At 40.3% G+C, this 22,058-nt stretch overlaps 1 protein-coding gene across 6 annotated transcripts in view; it reads right to left on the bottom strand.

Moving 5' to 3' along the window:
- The window catches only part of Large1 (LARGE xylosyl- and glucuronyltransferase 1), a 425,417-nt gene that overhangs the window by 159,917 nt on the left and 243,442 nt on the right, over window positions 1–22,058 (bottom strand). For all 6 annotated transcript variants that reach the window (XM_034522395.2, XM_034522396.2, XM_076915421.1 and 3 more), the window contains one exon: window positions 10,526–10,697. In XM_034522395.2, the coding sequence (XP_034378286.1) occupies window positions 10,526–10,697 (172 nt within the window). The remainder of the gene's footprint in view (window positions 1–10,525; window positions 10,698–22,058) is intronic.

Genomic DNA, 22,058 nt, shown 5'->3' on the forward strand with positions numbered 1-22,058 from the left:
AAAAAAGGGGAAATCTGTGAAGATGAAAAGCAAGGCAGGAGAGAAGAAAAAGGGAGTGGGTACTAGGGATGAGAAGAAATAAGAATATGAAAGAACGGGAAGAAAAATGAAGGGAGGAAGAAAGTATATGGGAGGAAAATAGACAAACAAGGAAGAGGAAAAAAGAGAAGGCATGATGAAGTAAAGAAGCATGTGAGGAAGCAGGGAAAGACATAGAGTGAGGAGGGACAGAGTCAAATGTCCATCTCCTAACTCTCAAGCATCTCAGAAAAAAAAAAAATCAGGAAAAAAGTACATAGATAGGATGGAAGCAAGCTACCCTTTACTGAACAATGTGCAAGGCAGAGCCATTATAAGACTTAACTACTAGAAGCAAGTCATTATTAAGGTATCACACTTTCACTTTTACGAGGCAAAACAAAACGAACCAAAAACCAATAACAATAATAAAGTTCTAAGGCTAAAACAATCTCTCTGATGTCTAAGAAAAAGCACAGTCACATCAAAGGTAATATGGGAATAATAAAAACCTTTACAACAATATTGTCAGGGATGTAATTCTTGATGCTTCTCCAGTGACATGCATGTCTGCTGAGCTGCTGTGAACACCATATATATCTACGTGACTCAGAATGCTTGCTTCTGCTTCCACGTGGGAAGAGAACAGGAGGGAATCAAGTACAGAGAGGACTGAAGGTTGCAAAAGACTGTAGAAATTCTCCAAGTAATATATAGACCCCAAGGTAGACATTAAAACCAACCAACCAACCAAACCAAACAAACAAACAAACAAATAACCAAAGCTCAGTGTGATGATGCACATCTGCAATTCCAGGTCTTTACATTCAAAGCCTTTGATATTATATATTATTTAATATAAAGATATATATTAATATAACTTATACATCATATATTATTTGATATGTATCAAGCATATATATCAAATATATATCAACTATATGATACACACACATACACACATATACAGATACACAGACAACATATAAAGAACCTATGCCAAACCCCATTCCACCCCCAAAAAAGAACAATGAACACTTTGGAAACTGGGTAAGAGCCCTACTGATATTGAGTGTACAAAAAATTCTTTTAAAACTTGCTACAAATTAGAAAGAAATGTTTCAGGCTCATAGCTAGATTGGATGACTGACGAACAAAAAGAATCTTCCCTACTGAATTCCAGCTTCTGTACTGACTGTCACACAGTTGGTGGCAGGCTACAGGTGTCATGGTAAGGCTTCTTCATTCAAGAATTTATATATATTTTTTTAAAGTTCTATTTTTCTTTGCTGAAGCCAAGCTGTCTCTCCAGTTTAAAAAGCATTTAGAGCCAATGTGAGATGAGGGAAAACTGTCTACAGGACTTGGAAAGATTGTATGAGACTAGCATAAAGGGGACATCGTTAATCAAGAGAACCTGGAAGATAAGGTGTCGTGTGGCTGTCCTGAAACCTCCACTTTGATTCCTTTTGTATCAGCTAAAGAGAAAAATCAGTACCACCTTTTTTTTTTTAATCTTTTTTTTTCTTGGATATTTTATTTACATTTCAGATGTTATCCCATTACCCCATACCCCCCCCCCTGCCCAGGAACCCCCTATCCCATCCCCCCTCCTCCTTCTTCTATGAAGATGTGCCCCCACCTCCCCCCCACTCCCACCTCCCCACCCTCGAATTCCCTCACACTTGGCTTCTAGCTTTCATGGGACCAAGGATCTTCTCCCCCACCTATGCCCAACAAGGCCATCCTCCCCTACATATACAGATGGAATCATGGGTCCCTCCCTATGTACTCCCAGGCTGGTAGTTTAGACTCTGGGGAGCTCTGGTTGGTTGGTATTGTTGCTCTCCTCATGGGGCCGCAAATCTTTTCAGCTTCTTCAGTCTTCTTTCTAACTCCTCCACTGGGAACCCCTGGATCAGTTCAATGGTTAGGTGTGAGCATGCACCTCTAAATATGTCAGTCTCTGGCAGACCTCTAAGGAGACAGCTCCTGTCAGCATGGACTTCCTGACATCCACATCAGCATCTAACTTTGGTGACTGCACATGGGATGGATACCCAAGTGGAATGGTCTCCAGATGTCCCCTCCTTCCATTTCTGTCCCACACTTTGTCTCCATATTTGCTCCCTTGAGTATTTTGTTACACCTTCTAAGAAAGACCAAAGCACCCACAGGTGGTCTTCCTTCTTCATATGGTCTGTGAGTTGAATCTTGGGTATTTCAAACTTCTGGGCTAATATCCAATTATCAGTGAGTGAATACCATGTATGTTCTTTTGTGATTGGGTTACCTCACTCAGGATGATATTTTCTAGTTCCATCAATTTACCTAAGAATTTCTTGAATTCATTGTTTTTAATAGCTGAGTAATATTCCATTGTGTACGGCATTTTTTTTTTTTTTTTTTTTTGTATCCATTCCTCTGTTGAAAGATATCTAGGTTCTTTCCAGCTTTTGGCTATTATACATAAGGCTGCTATGAACATGGTGAAGCATACATCCTACTTCATTTAGGCTCAGAGAAGTCAACATCCTTAGTCATCAGGGAAATGTAAATCAAAACAACCCTGAGATTCCACCTCACACAAGTCAGAATGGCTAAGATCAAAAACTCAGGTGATAGTAGATGCTGGTAAGGATGTGGGGAAAGAGGAACAATCCTCCATTGTTGGTGGGATTGCTAGTTGGTGCAACCATTCTGGAAATCATCTGATGGTTCCTCTGAAAATTGAACATCGCATTACCTGAGGACCTAGATACACCACTCCTGGGCATATACCCAGAAGATGCTCCAACATGTAACAATGTCACCTTTCAAATGGTTAACTAAACTTCTAGGAAGAAGGAAAATGTAAAGGTACAATGTTTTCTGAGTATCCAAAGAATACTGGATCACTGAGTCACTCTCAAACTTCAACCCACCACTCTAAGAACACAGGAATATTTTCTACCTACTGTTGCATCGATGAGGTTGTGAGATCAGGCTTACCCTGATGATAAGCAGGCTACCAGCAGGGACTTGAAAGTTGGTCTCATTCTTTCCTATGTTCTTTGTGTTCTACCAGTACCATCAGGGAACAGGCAGTCAGAGAGCTAGGCAAGATAAAACAAGTAGAACTTGGAAGACACTGGAAGAAAACTCCTGCAAGGCACCTGGATAGAAGCTTAAAAGTTCCCCAAAATTCCTTTCTGAAGTAGACTTCCATGGTTTTTTGTGTTCAGTTTGTCTGATATTTTATATTTAAACCTAGCCCCAGCCCAAGGGCTCCATGGACATAGCTGTGAAGTAATGGAACACATACAAATTAATTCATTATTCAACTTGCTCTTACTCTAGCAGGAATCCTTAGAGAAAACAGAAAATAAATGGAGTAACACGCATTATCTTGTGCAGGTCCCACAAAGACCCCATTAGCATCATTCCTACTTCATATAGGCTCAGAGAAGTCAGGGAGTCCCTGTAACAAAGCACATTTGAATGGATCACCCATAAACAGGTTTACTATAGTTCCTGAAACTTGAAAAATCCATGTCACAATTAGAGCTGGGGAATACCAGTTCTCTCCTCCAGGGATAGTACCTTCTAATTGTGTGCATAATAAAAGAGGTAAACAAACTCAACCAGGTCTCTTTCATATGAGCATGAGTCTCATGCTGTTAAATTTCATGAATGAATCACCTCCTACTGTCTGTCCTCTTCTGCCTCTTACTACTAAGGCATGGGAGACTAAGATTAAACATGTAAATATGTGAATACTCAACAGTTACTGGTGTACCTCAACATGGCCTTAGCTTTTTTCTCCATGAAGAGTCCAAGTGTAGAACTATTGGGTCTACACCTACTTTCCACCACTCAGATGATAGGCATGGCCTGCAGTCCAAGGATCTACTTGGATTTTGGTGAAACTACTCATTGTCATCAGTGCCTTGAAGTCTCTTTCATAGCTCTATATGCAGGATCTGGGTGCCTGCATCACCATATCTCTTACCTGAACAAACAGGCTTACATATATCACTTAGCGTTCTTTCCTTTTGCATTTCCAGAGACAGTTTTCTTCACATAATGCTGTTTCTTACTTCTCATCTCAGGTGCGCAAAGAATTAAAGTAGACTCCGTGAGACAGAATCTCATTTCTGCACCTTGAGAACTCAGCCCTTAGGTTAAACATTATACTTCAGTACGAATTCTTTCCCAAATGGTTAAAATAAGAACATTAGCAGTAATCACTTCATGCTAGACTGTGAGGAATGAATTCACCTATGGACTGTTTAGCTGAGTGCTAAGTACAAATTCAATGCGAAAAAATGTGAGTTGCACTGAAAAGATGCCTAGTGGCCAGCAAACCAAGTATCACACAAAGATAAACAGGGTGGTGACAACATATTATTGAGGCTGGTCATATTTGTTTGAAGGTCACCTTTTACCCTGTGTCAACATGTTCTTCTTCAAGAGAAGGCACTGTCCTCTTGGGCCAGAACATTATCTTCATTATTTACCAAGGCCTTCTTCCTTGCTCTAATTATGCATGGGCATACATCTATTATTTATACCCTCAGAACATCTGCCTGTAACTGCTACAGTCAGATCCTACAGTTAGCTCAGGTACATAGGACCCCCAAGCCATAACTGATCTAACCCCTACCCTCAGACTAGTAGGTGCCATTTCACTACCCCAGTGGGAATCCTAAACAAGTGACATGAAGTGACAGATCACAAACTCTAAAGCTGAAGTTTGGAGTCAGCTTTGTCAGGTAATAACTGCCTAGACTAGAATAACAATGTGCCCAGGCCTAGTTTACTGAACTCTGAAATGCATAAAACTTCTAGTTGGTTTCAGGAACAATTGACAATATTCATCTCCCTTTGCTTCATAAACATTCGTCTCTCGGCCCACCTCCTTGCTTCTCCATGCTGATGTCCAGGTGGTCATCTCAAGTTTATCAGGGCTTACAACAACGACTGACCTTTCCTCTGACCTCTATTATTACCACCCAGTGTAATCCATAATACCACACTAGCCCAGCCACCTGTGATCACCTCCTACCTTATTTTCTAGAATTTGCAGATGACTCAATTTTTACAATGTGTTCTAAAGTGAAAACTTCTAGCTTTTCACATGCTGTAGCTCAAGTCATCACGAAGTAGGATTACTGGAAGTCCCTGAAATGTTTTTCTTGCTTCCTTCTAGTCACCTAAGCACAGCAACAATGATCAAATTGATAAAAGAAAAGGCAACATTTCATTGTCCTCCATAGGTCCCACAGTGTTAACATGCAAAGACTCCAGCCAATGGAATGGGTTACTCCATTCCATTCTGAAGTTGACCCTGTCCCCTATCTACTCATAGCAGTTTGTGTGTCTGATGCTCCTTGTGATAAGAACAGTGGCCTATGCTCCCTCTCGGCATACCTACTTGCTCACTTGTTTGGCCAACTTTCATGTATTTGCTTAAATGTCACTTTTCTGTGAGAACCCTCATTTGCACCCTGCTGCATATTAACCACCCACTTGCATGGGAATCCATTCCACCTTTCTGTCTCCATTTCTGTCTAAATAAACAGCTTAGGTCCTTATATTCCCACAACATTACCAACTGTCAAAAGGTATTTGGTATCTGGAATAATATATTATTAAGTGACAGGTTCAAGATTTTGTCGATCATCACTTCGCTACTTAGTTTTAGATTGCAAATATTTAATTTATATAATTTAAAAGAAGGCAATATTTACTTTGGTTCATTTTCAAAGATTTTAGTTTATGGTCACTTAGAACTTTTTCTATGGGCTTAGGATGAGGCAGAAAATCATGGCAAAGAGGGCAGAGCAAGGCAGAACTCATTTCATAGTGGCTAGAAAGTCGAGAGAACTAGGCAGGGGCTGGGACAGGGTGAATCTTTCCAAACCATGCTCCCCAAAACTAATTCCCCAACAAAGCCACACCTTTTGTAGTCTTCACCACCTCCTCAACCAGTAATACCACTTGGGGAAGATTTCAGCACATGAATCTCTGAGAGATGATGTATAGTTATGACAAATGCAGTATCTGATTATGTTGCTAACCACAAGCGGGATCTATTATTTATATTCTCAGAAAATCTTCCTGTAACTGCTATAGTCAGAGCCTACACAGAATTTGAAAAACCATCCAGTGGCTGATACAAGCTGAGTGAGGTTGCAGCCTGTTTATATGGACACGGAGGGATCTGCTATTGAGAAAAGGCAGAAGCGAAGAGATATGGGACCTCTCCCAAAGGCAGAAGCTGAGGCAAGGATTGTGTCTTTAGTTGATTTTTGTGGAATCAAGTTAGAGGGATATTCTATACCAGCAGCAATGTTGGCAGCTCTAGTGTTTTGTCTTAATTAAAGACCCGCAACAGATCTTGACCTGTCCGTCAACAAAGATGGTCATGGCCAATCTATATGTTTACAGTGAATGAAGTTAAGTGCCACTGTCTTGATGAGATTGGAATTCTCCCTTTGGACCAGAACATCCTACATTTCAGGAGGGGGGTGGGGTGGGCTGTGAAAATTTCTTTTTGCTCATAACCTTCCTTAGTTCTAACTTAGAAAAAAAGGTAGAAAGACATTGATATGAGAAACAGTAAATTTTACCTATTTTATTTTTTATTTTTACCTCTATATTTCCTTAGGAAAAAATGGGAAGAGAGGGCATGGTGAAAAGCTCCCATTTTATACTCCTTGAAGGTGATAGATAAAGATGTAGTGTAGTCTGGCCTACCAAGGAGCTCTGTGAAGGCAGGTGCCTTGTTCTGAGTTGCTTCAGGACAGAGGTTCTCAACCTGTGGGCTGTGAGCCCTTGGTGGTTAAATGGCCTTTACACAGGGATCTCATATCAGACAGGAAATAGGAAAGAAAATAATTGTATGCTTGTAGGTTACCATAATATGAGGAATTGTATTAAGTGTTAGAGCATTGGGAAGGTTGAGAATCACTGCTTTAGTGAACAGTAGCATCTAATAAGATTCCTCTCTATGGCAGGGTACTGAGTAATGCTGGAAATGAACTAAAAAAAAAAAAAGAAAGAACAAATATAATATAGTTCATTAACTCAACTTAATTCATCCCTATCCTTCTATCCTTGAACGTGACCCAGCACTCTAAGCTAAGGACCAGGATCCTCCAGTTCTAAGATCTCCAACCATCACTGGGAGGGGCAAGAGCACCAATGCCTTTCTTCCCTTATAGCACTCTTGGCTTCAGTAACTTAAGCAACACAGTAGCTACGACTGTAAGCTGTAAGTTCTCAGCTGTGAGCAGTTAGCTACAGCTCTGCAGCTGGAGGACTCCTGTGGTGTATTTGCTGAGTTCCATCTTTCTTAGAGCGATGTAGAGGTCCTGATGTGGGTGGGTTATGTTGTTGGAAGGTTAAGATCAAATTAGTATAGCACAGGTTTGTCAGGGAAGAAGGTGAAACAGAGGGGTAGAAAGCAAGACTGTGAAGACCAGGTCTAAGGCAGTCTTCATAGAGTTCTCCAATAGATCCCCTTTTCTGTCATTACCCCACTAGTGGGGTCTGGCCAATGGCAACAAGAGTCTCTTCAATTCAGGCTGTCTTCAGAGATAGCTAAGGCCTGGCTCTCTTTACACAGAGTCTAAGCTGTGGAAGCCATAAGTTTTGTTTTCCAGAAGACAAGTGGTAGGCTTCTATGGTTCATAAGCATTCCTCTGATCCAACTAGACAGCACAGCTACCATTTCCCTGCAAGACTCTCTAAGATGACTTCTCTTCTTCCCATGATAAGTCTCACTGTCCCTTTATTACTCACTATCTTATTTCCAGAGCCAGGCACACTGCCTGACACTCAGTAGGGATGCAATAATGCCTGCAGAATAAATGCATCATTAAACACCGAACAGCAGCATAAAATTACAGATCAAACTGCACAAAATTAAAGAAAAACTATCCCCACATGAGTTCAACATGGCTTTGAAAGGAGGAACCAACAAAAATTACTGTGGAATTTGAAACCAGCAATAGACAGGAGCCAAGGCGCACACCTTTTCTGAGTTTGGCCTTGAGCCAATCCCTGTACCCATGCAAGCTTAATCGGGAAGTAAAAAGGCAGATCCTGGCAGGCTGGGAAGAAGAGGGAGGATTGACATGCATGTTTTCTTCTTTCCCAATGATCTTTTCCTTAGTGTCATTATTGACTCACATAAATCCATTTTTATCTTGACAAGGGAGCATCCAAGGTGTCATTATGCCATCATTATGCATTGCCAAGCATTTGGTTTAATTAGCAGAGACCTATAAAGGTCCCCAGAATCAGAGGCAGTGACAAGGATAGAGAAGGAATCTACTCTCTGTCATGAGTGAAAAAAGAATTGAATAGGAATATCCCAGGATTAATGAGAATACTGTGATTTGAAACCATAAACCACTAGCTCACCCTTGAAACAGTTAAGAGACAAGGTGGAGAGAGTTTAAACATAGAAGCCAGAGTGCAACTCAAAAAGAAATAGAACTAAGAAAGAAATAAAGAAATTTCTCTGCATTTGGCTAGAGTGTGAAAGAAGTTTAAAAAAAAAAAAAAAACAGGTAATGTTAAGTAAGATCTTCGGACAGGTACTATTAGAGTAGACCAACATATAGACCAACATAATGTAATATTTCTCTCATGTATGTCAGTCAGGTACACATATCAGGCACCTAACTTGATCTTATGCAATTTTGGATACTTTAAGGTAAATGATGATTGCTCGAACAACATCTAAAAAGAGAGTGTGGGGAAATAGTTCAGTAGATAAGAGCACCTGCTTTGTAAGCATAAGGACTTAAGTTTAAGTACTCAGCACCCACATAAAAAGCCACGCATAAATGTACATACCAGTACTTTACCATTCAAGGGCACAGAAACACATGCTGAGAGCTTTCTGGCCAGATATTCTAACAGAATCATCATACTTCATTAAAAAAAAAAAAAAAAAAACAAGAAAAAACAAACCAGGTAAACAAACCCTTTCTCAAAGCAATAAGGTAGAAAATTATAGAAAACACCTGATGTCTTGCAGTAAACTATACATGTGCATGCACAGGTGTGCCTATCTGCACATTCATGTGTATGTACTTCATACATGTATGAAAATAATAAAAAGAGACCAGACAGGTAGAGTAATGTTACAAATCCAGACAGACAGACATACATACACACATACATACACACATACATACTTGCTTAAAATAATAAAGATGACAGCAAAAGCCACTAGACATTCATAGTGGGAAAAACCGCTGCTACATGCCCTGCAAGTGCTTCCCTTCCAGAAGTTGGAACACGTTGGCTGTTCTGGTAAAACCAGAGTCCCGCAGAACCTTTCATTCAGTCTGAGGCAGAGACACTCTTTATCCCTGCTGGTTATTCATCGAAAGACACCTTGAGACCCCTATCGCTGACTGGATTTCTGCTTCTACTGAGGAGCAGTAACATCTCTAGCAGCCAGGCTTTTATTTATTTGTTTATATTTTTATCTTTTTTATTTATTTTAATTTATTATTATGGCTTTCATTTTTGTGTTTCTATAAAATTACTGAGTGTGTAAACAACTAGGTTTCTGCATCTGTATCTTTTTGTATGTGTGTGTGTATGTGTGTGTGCCCTTTCTTCTGTTCTTTGCTTTCTATATGCATCATATTATTCTAATGTGTTAATTTTGTTTTATCTTATTGTATTATTTTTATTTTGTTATCCTTTGGAAGCCTGTTTTATAATAGAGAAAGAAAGGGGTGGATCCAGAGAGAAGGGAAGGTGGAAAAAAATAGGTAGGAGCAGAGGGAGGATAAACTGTAATCAGGATATATTATATAAGACAATCTAGTTTTATTAACAGGAACATAAATTTCAAAATATACATACAAAAGGTATACCAACACTTTTATCATGTGCATAAAAATAAACATAGCTGATTATTTACTGACTATGCAGTCACCTAAAATGACTTTTCCTATGAACATGCATCCAATCTCTTCAATTCCTAAAGAAATACAACTTTCAGTTTTACTTTAACTTTTTTGAAATTATAATAGAGTTTTAACTTTTACACTTGTGATTTCTTATTAATATTCTCCTTAGGCTCATGTCCCTTCTCAGATGTAATGTGGGGTGGGGTATGGCTAATTGGTCATATGCTTGTTTGGCACATGCTTGCTTGGCTCTAGCTGAATCTCTAGGACCACATTAAAAATAAAAACAGCAGCTAAGATGATGGCTCGGCGAATTAAAGTGCTTTCCTTGAAAGCCTAGCCACCTGAATTTAACTTTTATCATTCAAAGTAGACGGAAAGAACAGACTCTCAAAATTTGTACTTACATGTACACTATGGCATATGCATCTGTGAAAATATGAACTCATATAGATATGCAAAGACACTCACACAGACAAACAGACACAGACAGACACACAGACACACACACACACACATACACACCCTGGTAATAAATAAAATACATTTTTAAAAGCCAGCATGGACGTCTTGCTAGCTCCTACCTTTGAACTTATGGAACACAGCCCACAGCTCTGCAATGTCTGTTGCAAAGGTAATGTCGGTGTCTAGGACAATGACTCTCTCTAGGTTTGCAGGTAGAGTCTTGGTCAAAACCAGCTTCATCAGGCCATAAATCCCAGAGTAATGTTTGTTGGGAATCCAGGACACTTCAGACTAGACAGGACAGAACAGAGAGAAACAGAGTGAGTTGGTAAAATAAGAGAAGGGGGAAAAAGTTACCACATGGACTCTTTGCTTTACCATTATAAACCATGCTGAGGCAGAATACAATTCAATAAAAATTTGTTAAATAAATAAATGAATACACTTTAAAGATTTGTTCATTTAGTTCAAACATATCAAGTTGTACTGGGAATAAAAGTGTATTCAAATCAAGATAGGCCTAAAATATTGGTTGTGAAATAATTATTAAGCACAAATTTTACTCTGAAATCTTTAAGACAGGCTTTAGTACTATTAGTAAAGTTATATGAGCCCACTGAAGAAAATAAGTATGTACAAAAGTGGGGGGGGGGGGAAGATTAGCACCTCATTGTACTTCTTCAATTCATTAAATTTATGTGCCACTAAAGATATCTCAAGGTATTTTTCTTGTTTATGTTTTTCTCTATTTTAATGCTGTAAGGGTCTAGGTTGGTACAAATGCTTACTCATTGAAATGAGGACCTAGTCAGCATCTGTAAAATGTTGGTCATTGGAGAGTAATGGACGATAGACTTATATCAATTATCTCAGGGCTGCTGGGCTCATGAGACAGAAAGAGAACCACCAGTGCTATATAGGTGAATGACATTAGCTGCAAGGCACACATTTTCATAGTACTTGTAGCGACAGTGCTGGGCCCCAAGTTATATACAGCTTTGATAAAATCCTCACCTGCACAGGTCATTTGTAAAGACCACTATGGGAGGAAAAAGCAGGCAACATGTTTCGAGGGGTTTCCATGTGACCCATGGTCCACATTTTAAATCAAAACTATATAACTTCTAATCAGGATGGAGGCAGCACCTCAGAAATCCAAACAATATTCATCTCCTTTATCTTTATAACTCCATTTAGAACATGGTGTGGGTAGCCCCAGCCTCGTGTTTTGATGCTAGTTCCATTTTCCTGGGAGGGGCTGCAGAGGAGGAACGAATCGGCACTCTTGTGAACCTTCTGTCCACCTTAATTTGTAGAATAAAGGCAGGGGCCAGTGATTGGGCAGTAGAGGGGGAGGTGGAGCAAAAGGCTTAGGGGGGAGTTGGAAGAGGAAGTTGACCAGAGAAGGAGGCGACAGAAGAGAGGAGGTGGAAGGACAAGGGAGGAGAAGAACGTGACCTGGAAAAACTGCAAGTTGTAAGGGATCTCATAGCTGGGGAAGAGAATAGTGCAATGGTAAATCTGCCCAATCTAGGCTTGCAGTTTATATCCATAAATACTGAGTTGTGTTTTCCTTGACCGGATTTATTTGGGTTGGAGATTTACCACAACAAGAACACACTGGTTTTGGTGGTTTTCACATATATAATCATAGAACCTGGGAGGCAGAGGCATGAAGACTCCTGATAGATAAAGGCCTGTCTGGGCTACCAAGTGAGAGCCCCATCTCATTGCCACTCTATTCACAATAGCTAGAAAATTTAGACAATCTAAAGATCTGTCAACTAACAGATGGCTAAGTATGGTACATATATCCTATGGAATTACATTCATCTATACAAAAAATTGCAAAATTTGAAGGTAAATGAATGGGATTAGGAAAACATGTAGTGAGTAAGTAATCCAGCCCTGGAAAACAAATGTCACATGTTCTTTGAAGTCTGAGACTCCTATCCACACATCTTCAGAGGTGACTATGAAACCTGGAGCAACTGCAGAAACCAGGAAAGTAAAAAGAGACCAGGGTGTGGAAAGAGAATTAGAGAGGAATAACAAGGAGCAATTGACTTGAAGGAGGAAATGGGAAAACTAGAGAGAAGGACTTAAATTAGGGAAGATAGTGCAAAAGGAGGAGAACAAACATACATATATGTAGTTTAAATGAAAAAAAAATTTCTGGGCTGATAATGACTAACAAAAACCCCAATACCAAGTATGATGAGATCCCATCTGGGTTGTTGGACAGCAAAGTCCAAGAAACTCCCCAAACATTACAGGCTATTTTATTGTTCTTGACTGCTCCCCGGTGATAGACAATAAGTATGTATTGGTAAAGATACTATGTGCTTTAGATACAGAACCTGACTATCTGAGATAGATCTAACATCAAAACTTATTCCCATAGGTCTAAACTTAATTGAATCAAAAGGTGCCATTAGCTTCCAAGGAAGGGAAGCAGCCAAGAGTGATGACACCTATGAAGGACAACAACAATCAGCAATTGTGTATTATAAAGAGTATAATAGTGAACAATAACTCACTACTCAGACTTAAGGCTCACCCAACAAGAAGGAAATTGTGCCTGGTACTGGAAACCTAGCCAACTACCAGGATAATGGGGCCATGATTCTTGGAGACTACTTAAAACCCCTACTCTACCAAACTAGCAAAATTCCTAACTGTATTCTAAACATTTATCCTTATAACCACAGATAAGTATAGCACTCACTTTTTGAACAAATGGAGACCATTATAGAAAACCAGAACTTTTCAAACTACAGAGGACCAATACCCAGGACCCAACTGATACAACTACAACATAACTTCTGTACCTAAAACTCAGGATACATTGTGGAATGGTAGTGGAAAGATTGATGAGGAAGGATACAGTGAGACTGCATCTATTTGAATGTCAGGGAAGCCACACCCATGAAGTCTCAACAACATGTGACCCACCCCAAGTGACTATTTAATACTAAGTCAGACCTGAAATTGAAAGGTTTAGAAAACTTATGAAAAATATAGGAAGTTTTTATGACGCCTAGACCTGTGCAAAATAATGCAAGTTCACTAGTTCCAAGAAAGCGGAACTGAATGTAAGATTTTAGGCCTTCATTATCCCGGGATACATTCTACATTCCTGGAGGGGTACATTATCCCTGAGTCAGAGGACACTTGCTGGATTAACATTCCTCAGACCTCAGGGAAGAGAACCCACCTGCGGGTGGGGAAGGCCCAAAGCACCAGACATATTCTTGACCACAAAGAAAGATGCAAGTCATCTGGGTGGTCCCAGGAACTGGCTGACCGCAAGATAAATGGTTGGGCAAGGCTACATTCTTACAAAAGATAAGTGTATAAGATGTTTCCCACATGACCCTGACTGAATCATGAGTTGGGTCTCTTTGGGACTTTCCTCTGTTTTTATGTTATGTTTCCTTGGTTACCCCCTCACCTCCCCTTGTTTTGTGGTTCTTCCCTATGTAAGCCCTCTACTCCCAGCCAATGGGGTCAATTCCTCTGCTCCTGCGTGGGTTATGAGTTGACCATCAGTCGACTGATCCCGAAATATACCTCTTGTTGTTGCATCAAGAACGGTGTCTTGTGAGTTATTGGGTGGCCGCTAATTCCTGAAGCTTGAGGGAAGTCTTCCCTTCTTGGGGGTCTTACAAAATCATATATGTATAAGCAACATTATACAGACTAAGCAGGTCTCTGTGTGTGTATACATATATATAGTTGGTGTTATATAAATGCATAAATGTATATACACACACATATTAAGAGGGTAAAGGATGTTCTAGAGAGGGATGAGGAAACACTCCTGTTGGAGCTTCTAGGACCTACTGTATCTCTCACCACTCTACTCTATCTACAGATCATTAATCTTCGTAGGGTATATGAAAATATCAGTCTTGATATTCTTGGTTCTTAGGTTTGCCCTGTCCTCTGCTTGAAACAGGAGAGATATGGATATAAAAAAAAGAAGACTCTCAGAACTCAACATGTGTCCATTTCACAGGAAAGGGTTGGGCCTTGGATGTGGTAACTCCATTTAACCTGCACCATCAATCATGTAGGACACAGGTAGAGGGTGTGATTAACAGGTCTCCAACTCCAGAGATTAAAATATTAATGAGTTATCTACAGGCCAGGGGTGTAGCTAATTAAGTTATTCCCTCTCCTCTTCCCCCTCCCTATTTAGGCCAGCTTTCCCCTGGCTTTTGGGGGGAGTGCAAACCATCTACACCCATTTACCACTCCATGAACAATAAAAGCTTTGGAAAACTCCTGGACTCCATGTGTCTCCTGGGCCTACCACCAGGTTCCCAGCCTTTGGAACCCTGAACCTTCTCAACACAACCGCCTTCCCACCCATGGTGGCTTCGTGAATATGGGACTGAAAGGGTTAAAAATTTTTAAACCTTCCACAGATGGAGTCAAGAGTGCAGATCAGCTTGTTCTGCGTTCTGGGTCCTAGGAAACCAGCTATCCACAAGACAAAATAGATGATAGATTGAATAGAGTTCAGAGCTGGGAGTTAAAGACAGAGTGACTAAGCGCTATGGGTACCAGGAACTAAAAATTGACCATAAGATAGATTGACTAGGGTTTGAGCTGAGAGTTCAAGTTAGCGTTCCTGTGCACCCTGGATACCAGGAGAGTTTGAGTTGTGCACCCTGGATAAGAGGAGAGTTTGAGTTGGGAGTTCTCAGCGTGCCCATACATCCTGGATACCAGGAACTTGGCTGATAGGCTCTTAGAGAATAGCCTGTTCCTTGTGCCCTGTCACAAACTGAATAATGGGCTGGGACTTTCCACAGGTGCTCTCCAATAGCCCTCCCTTACCTCCCCCTGGGTTGTGGTTTTGGACTTTAAATTCTTTCTGTCTCCAAAGCTCCAGGGTCAGACCCTATTGGCCCTGCGTGGGCTACAGGTCTTGACCTCAGTATACTGATTAAAATATGCCTCTTGTTGATTATATCAAGTTTGGTGTCTTGCAGTTATTGGGGTGGCCGCGAATTCCCGAGGCTTGGGTGAGGTCCTCCATTCGTGGGGGCCTTACAGGACCCTCCAACAGTGGTGTGGAAACCCCTGCCCGGGACCTCACAGCCGGACCCCAACTCGACTTTGTCCTTGCCGCCGCTGGACTCCCCCGTGAGTTTTTTCCCCACAGGAAAGCACCACCCTCTGTGTTCATTATCTGTCATTTTTTACTTAGGTAGTATGGATGAGACAAAAAACTCCAACATAGGAATTCAAGGCTGGATTCCACAATCATAAGGTATATAATATCTCTAAGCTCCTTTATCTGTAAAATGGAGGTGGTACCAACTTCATGTCAAAATTAAAGGAGATAGTGGGTGGATTACACTGTTAGAGTACTTGTCCTGCATACCAAAGACCTTTTATTTGATGACTAGCACTAAAATATACAAACAAGAGGGCTCAGGTTAGTTTCTGACACACAAAGGATGCACAGCAATTATAAATTTCCATCCTCTTTCTGATTCAGTTCCCTCAGACCAAGTACTTACAGAGCTATACCTGATGTATGTATACATATATGTGTGTGGGAGAGAGTTCTACCTTTGTGGAAGCCAGAGGTCAACCTCAGGTATCATTCTTCAGGCACTGTTTATCTTGTTTTTTGAGGCAAGGATTATCACTTAACCTAGATTTTTCCTATTAGGTGAGGATGGTTTTTCATTGAAGCTCAGGAATCTATGCACCCTCCATCTCACCCAGCACTGAAATTTCAATGAAGCACCAAGATGTCTGGGTTCAGGCCCAAGTGGTTACAAGGCAAGCAATTTAGTAACTAAGAGAGCCCCCAGTTCTATGTGTCTCCACACATACTGTGTTAAAGGTCAAGAAGCATGGCATATGTAACAACATAAATCCTTGGTCTGTTGGCATCAATTGCACCTGCATTCAAGATCCATTATCATCATTTAATTGCTATTCTTCCTATTCTTGGCATCTATAACCTTCCAATGATAAAATATACTTCCTTCTAAAAATTCACTCCATGGGTGTAAACAGAAGTCACACTCAAACTAGGAACTTGAAAGAAAAGGTTATCATCAAAAGGACCAATCTTTGCAATGTTTGCAGAATTAAACGCAGTCATTGTTACGCACTGAAGGGACACAGAAGAGGAGAATGGTCCCATCTTGCAATATGCAGTGGCAGGCCAGCAGTTGCTGTGATCCAGAAAAGATAGCCACATGGTGTTAGGCTTCTTTGATCAAGCAGTAAGCTCCTAATAAAAGGAACATCCTACCTGTGGCAAATCACAAGACTGGATCTGGACAACACTCATCTCATTCTCTCCCTTCTCTACTCCTCCCAGTACATCTTAGGCATCACACAGGATAAACCAGTGGGCACATAAAGCAGAGTTTATGGGCACAGGAGAAAGAAAAAGGAATGAGAAGGACCTGGACATATATGCCTACCAGTAAGAGTATAGCCATGGTGTTAATAGTGGGCAGAAATTAAACACTGGTCAGCAGAATACCTTACACAGATCATAGAAGAAAAATGTTAAGTTAGGTCAGGTGAATGAAGGACAGTACATGAGAACAGTGACTGTCCAATACCTCCAACCATACCCCATACAAGTATGATATAAATCTGCTATTAGAATCTGTTGGGGAGAAGAGGCTGAGAAAAATCACTCAGTGAGTAAAGTGTTTGCTGAGAAATCAGGAGGACCTCAGTTTGGATCATCATAAGCCACATAAAAAGCCATACACATCTGTAACCCCCATGCTGGGAAGAGGGAGGAACTGAGATGAATGATTTCCTGGACCTCACTGCCCAGCCTAATTGAAATGATGAGTTCTAGGTTTATAGAGACCATTCCTCAAAAAGGTGGAGAGCAATTGTGGAAGCAACCTTACATCAATTTCTGGCTTCCAAATGCATGCTTACCCACACCCACATCTACACCAAGAATCTGCCAGAGGAAGGTTCCAGTTTTTTCTCCAATCTACCTGTTATTTCCCTGGGAATTAGCTTTCCAGATAGCTATCACATTAAGATCAGAGATCTCAGCAAGCAATTCCCTCCAATGTGCTTTATAAAACTCTTCCTCATGTAAACCCTGGCCTCTGGACCTCAGCTCCATTTCTTCCCTCCCCAGAGAATCTGCCTGCACTGAAACCTGGCAATCAGAACTTCATGCTGCATAGCTGTGCTATTTAATCAGACCTTTGATTAACTTATCCATCTATTTTGGTAACTATCAAAGCAGGAGAGCTTGGTGAAGACTGAGAGCCACAGTGTTGTGTTAAGCCATCTAATTAGATTGCCCTGACTCTCAGTTTTATTTTTAACATAAATGTGAGTCACTTGGATACATCACAAAACTGTGAAACTACAGGAATAAATTAATCTCCACATGAGCCCAGGCCTGAATGTAGCCTCAAGTGCCCAACTTAATTCATAATCAATTAAATCCGAGTGTTCAATTGGAGGTAAAGGAGGTATGTGAATGAGTTTGTATTTAGAATGAAAACCACAGGTAATGTTAGAAAATGAAGTCTAGGAAAAAGAGGGTGAGGTAGGCGGAGCAGATGCATTTACTACAATTGACTCATCTTCCCAGGACATGCATGGTTTCCACTGCTCTCTCTCCCCATCTTCCTTTTCTTCATACTTCTTCCTTGAATGCCACTGTCATTTAGGAGGCACCTCCTCCCTGCCTCAGGTTGGACTGGAGCTCCTAAAGTGAGCACAGTACACTAACACTCTCTGTTTAATTTTCCATGTCTGTCTTTTGCATTCAACTGAAACTCCTTGAGGTTGGGAAAATGTCCTTTTTGATTTTGGTAAAATCCCACACAGTTGATGTCAAGAATACCTTGGTGACTGGCCAGAATCTTAGTTTTGCCTATGTCTAGGCTCAAACTTTGTCTTCAACATTCTCCTTCACTTAGATCAGAGATGTCAATCTTTGCAAAAATCCATGGCCTTGCTGTTTGATGGAAGGCTTATGGCTTCTTGAAACAAAAATTTTGAGTATATGTCTAAGAAGTCAAGTCAGTCCACCTCAATAAGCCTTAACTTTCCTAATCAGCACAATGGGAGCATACTATTAACTTAACCAAAGCTTTTAATGTTGATATCAAACATGGCCAATGGGAAAGTAAAATTTGCTGGTCACGCTGGAACTCCATAAAAGCCATTTTCCTTTCCCAGTATGTCAATATCAGCAGTATCAAAGTATCAAAGCTCAGTTGATTGAGATTTTTGAGCTCAATCAAATCATGAAAATAAATGATATAGGACATTAAAGAGGTGGTTACAAATGGAAGTGGGGAGGGGAGATGCTATTCATCACTGATGTAAAAAACACATGTGCAATTTGCCTAAGGGAAAGGCTAAAAAAAAAAAAAAATCACAATCTGGAACCTGCTGGAAAACATAAGGCCTCTAAGGCATAGTGCTAAACAAACAGCACACTCTTGGTAGAGAATGTGTTGTGAGGGTCACCTGTGTGAATTTTCTAGGTAGGCTCTTAGGGCATTCATTCACACAAGTACTAATTTGCCTACCACCCAGTAACAAGCTCTAATACAAGAAGGATCATTGAATCATGGGGTCCATGGTGAGAAGAATGTCCTAGTTAGAGAAAAGGGGTAGGCCTTATGCAACCACTCATCATAAAACATCCAACAGAGACAGGAGTACCTGCCAGAGTCATTTCACATAGTGGTTAGTATACCAAAGGATCCACATAATTAAAACAAAGATAATAAAGATGAAGTTACCCTCATCTTTGATGGGCAAAATACTATTACTGTGAAGGCTATTACTAACTCTAACCAGTGTGGCTGGAGCTTTAACTAGCAACAGTGCAACTGTGCCCAAGATTACAATCTACTGCACATGCAGAAGTGATCAGAGCTTACAGTTTTCTGCTCAAATCTGGGATGGAGGATACTGACAGTTTAAAAGTCACTTTATTGAAGCTCTGAAAGAAAGTTACTCATTGGGAACTAAATGGAGTCTCGATGAAGCTCCTGAGTATATTGAACATTCAGTAACTTTGTAAAAGTGACCTACAAAACCTGACTGGTATAGTGATATAAGCATTGGAACTGTCCATTCCTCTCCAAAGGTGATTAAGTCCAACTTAAGAATGAGGGACATATGTGTGCCAGCCATGACACCTAGTTTTTATCTTTTGATAGACAATACAGAGGTGGGGTGGGAGGGGGGTGGAGGGCTGGTGTGGCCAGGAAAAAATTCTCACTTGTCATTGGAAATTCTGATTCTCAGTAGTCCCTAGACACTGCAATAGTGACAAGAGGGAGAAAAATGCATTGATTGGTATTTGCTGTGTTTTAGGCACTTTGGGGAGAGCATGTTATTTAATGAGCTCCTCCTAAAAGCCCTTCATTTGCTAGTACTTAACCACAGTATATAAAGGCTGGGTACTGCAGCTCTCCTACATTTTTCAGTTCCTGTAATAATCAGAATAAAATTCTCTCTCCATCTAAACAGGACTTTTCAATAGCAAGTCATGTGTGTATGTGTGCATATACTCATGTGGGTGTGTTAATGTGGACAGACAGCATAGGACAAGACAACCCCAGGTGTCATTTCAAGAATGTCTTCTGTGCCTTTTGAGTCAAAGTCTCTCCTTATCTTGTAGCTCACCAATTAGGCTAGGCAAACTGACCAGTGAATCCTAAGAAATTCTGCCTCTACCTCTGCCTCTGCCTAGATTACAAGGATGCACTAACATGTGTGGTGTTTCTAGTCCAGACCCAGAGATCAAATTATGTCCTCTTGCTTAAAAACAAAGAACTTCATAGGCAGAACCACTCTTACCAGAAAAAAAGACATTAATTTTTAAAATTACATTGATTTATTTAGTATGAGTGTGGATGTGTGCATGGGGAAGTATGGATAACTTGTGAGAATCTCTTCTCTCCTTGTACAATGTGTATCTCAGGGATCAAACTAAGGTCATTAAGATTGTGCATCAAATGCTTTTAACTGCTGGGCCATTCAGTTGGCCCCAGGAAACCATTTACTGTTAAAAGATAATTAGGTACCAAGGCTTTAGAGTTAAACATTGCTGGCTTCTAAATCTCCCTGTACCTTAATTTTCTCATAAATAAAACAAAATTACTCCTTTCGTCCTAGAGAATAACAGTATTTATAATCTGCAAGCTTTTCTCCGTCACTATGAACATATATACTCCTTAAAAAAGTAGGTTCCTTACGGATATCAACATTTTTTATGTGTGAAGTCACCTTGACTCTCAAACAAATAATAAAGAAAATGTGATAAATTCACACAATGGAGTATTAGTTGAGAATTAGAAAAAATGACATCATGAAATTTTCAGGAAAGTAGATGAAACAAGAAAAAAAATTATCCTAAGTGAGGCAACCCAAACCCCAAAACATAAATATGATATGTATTTACTTATAACTAGATATTAGCTATTAAGAAAAGACAATACAATCTACAGACTCAGAGAATTTAGATAAAGCTGAGAGCCATGGATCTATGTGGGAAGGGAAAAAATAGATGTTGTGTGTGGCCTGGGGAGGGTGGAGATAAGAACATGGTGGGGGGGGGGACTTGTTGGGGAGAGAGGGAGATAGGACAGGAAGATACACTGGATAGGTGGGTGTTAGGAGGCATCATGAAAACCTAGTGAAGTGAGAATTTCCTGGAATACATGAGGGTGACCCTATCAAGGACTCCTGGTAAAGGAGGATAAGAAGCTGGCAATGGCCATCTTCTTTAACCAGGTTAGGCTCCCAGTGGTGCAACCCAGCCACAAAACCATGAACGCAAAACCTGTCCTGCCTGCAAGATGCACTGAGGCAATAGTGGCTTAGAAATTATGGGAGTGGCCAACCAAGACTGGTCTAACTTGATGCCCAAGCCATGAGAGCAAGACCATGCCTGATGCTGCCTAGATGGTCAGGATACAGACACTAGATAGCTCAGAGACATAGTATAGAATCAGATATGTCTCAGAAAAAAATTACAAAACTAAACATTAAAAATGAAAGAAGTCAATGAAATATTGTGGAAGGAAGAAAGGAAGGAAGGAAGGAAGGAAGGAAGGAAGGAAGGAAAAAAGGAAAAAAGGAAAAAAGGAAAAAAGGAAAAAAGGAAGGGGCAAACAAAGAGTGAATCAATGCAATGATTCCTAATGATATTCTGCTATACCCATAAATGTGTGCTTAGACCAGTGAGGCTTCCTCCAGCAGATGATGGGAGCAAATAAAGATATACACAACCAAGTATTAAACAGAATTCAAAAAACCCCATAAAAGAGAAGGCAGAAGGACTGAAGGAATTATAGGGGGTCAAGGATACCAGAACTCCACTCATAAAATCAACTAAGCAGGGCTCATAGCGGCTCACAAAAATTGAAGAAACAATCACATGCATGAGTCTGGGCTATCTTCTGTGTCTTGGGTGAGACTGGGAAGAGAGAAGGGAGGTAAGGTTGCAGTTAGGATGCATTGTTATGATAGAAGAAAGTTTAAAAAAAATCACCTCGATACATTTTTTAAATATTAAAAGTCATTATAGTTGGGAAGGTTTGAAACGCCACTTATGATGCAGGTGGTTGTTCTGGCAATTTCTGTGTATGTGTGCAACAGAGG

This window comes from Arvicanthis niloticus, chromosome 18, assembly GCF_011762505.2.
Source record: "Arvicanthis niloticus isolate mArvNil1 chromosome 18, mArvNil1.pat.X, whole genome shotgun sequence".
Taxonomy (NCBI): Eukaryota; Metazoa; Chordata; class Mammalia; order Rodentia; family Muridae; genus Arvicanthis; species Arvicanthis niloticus.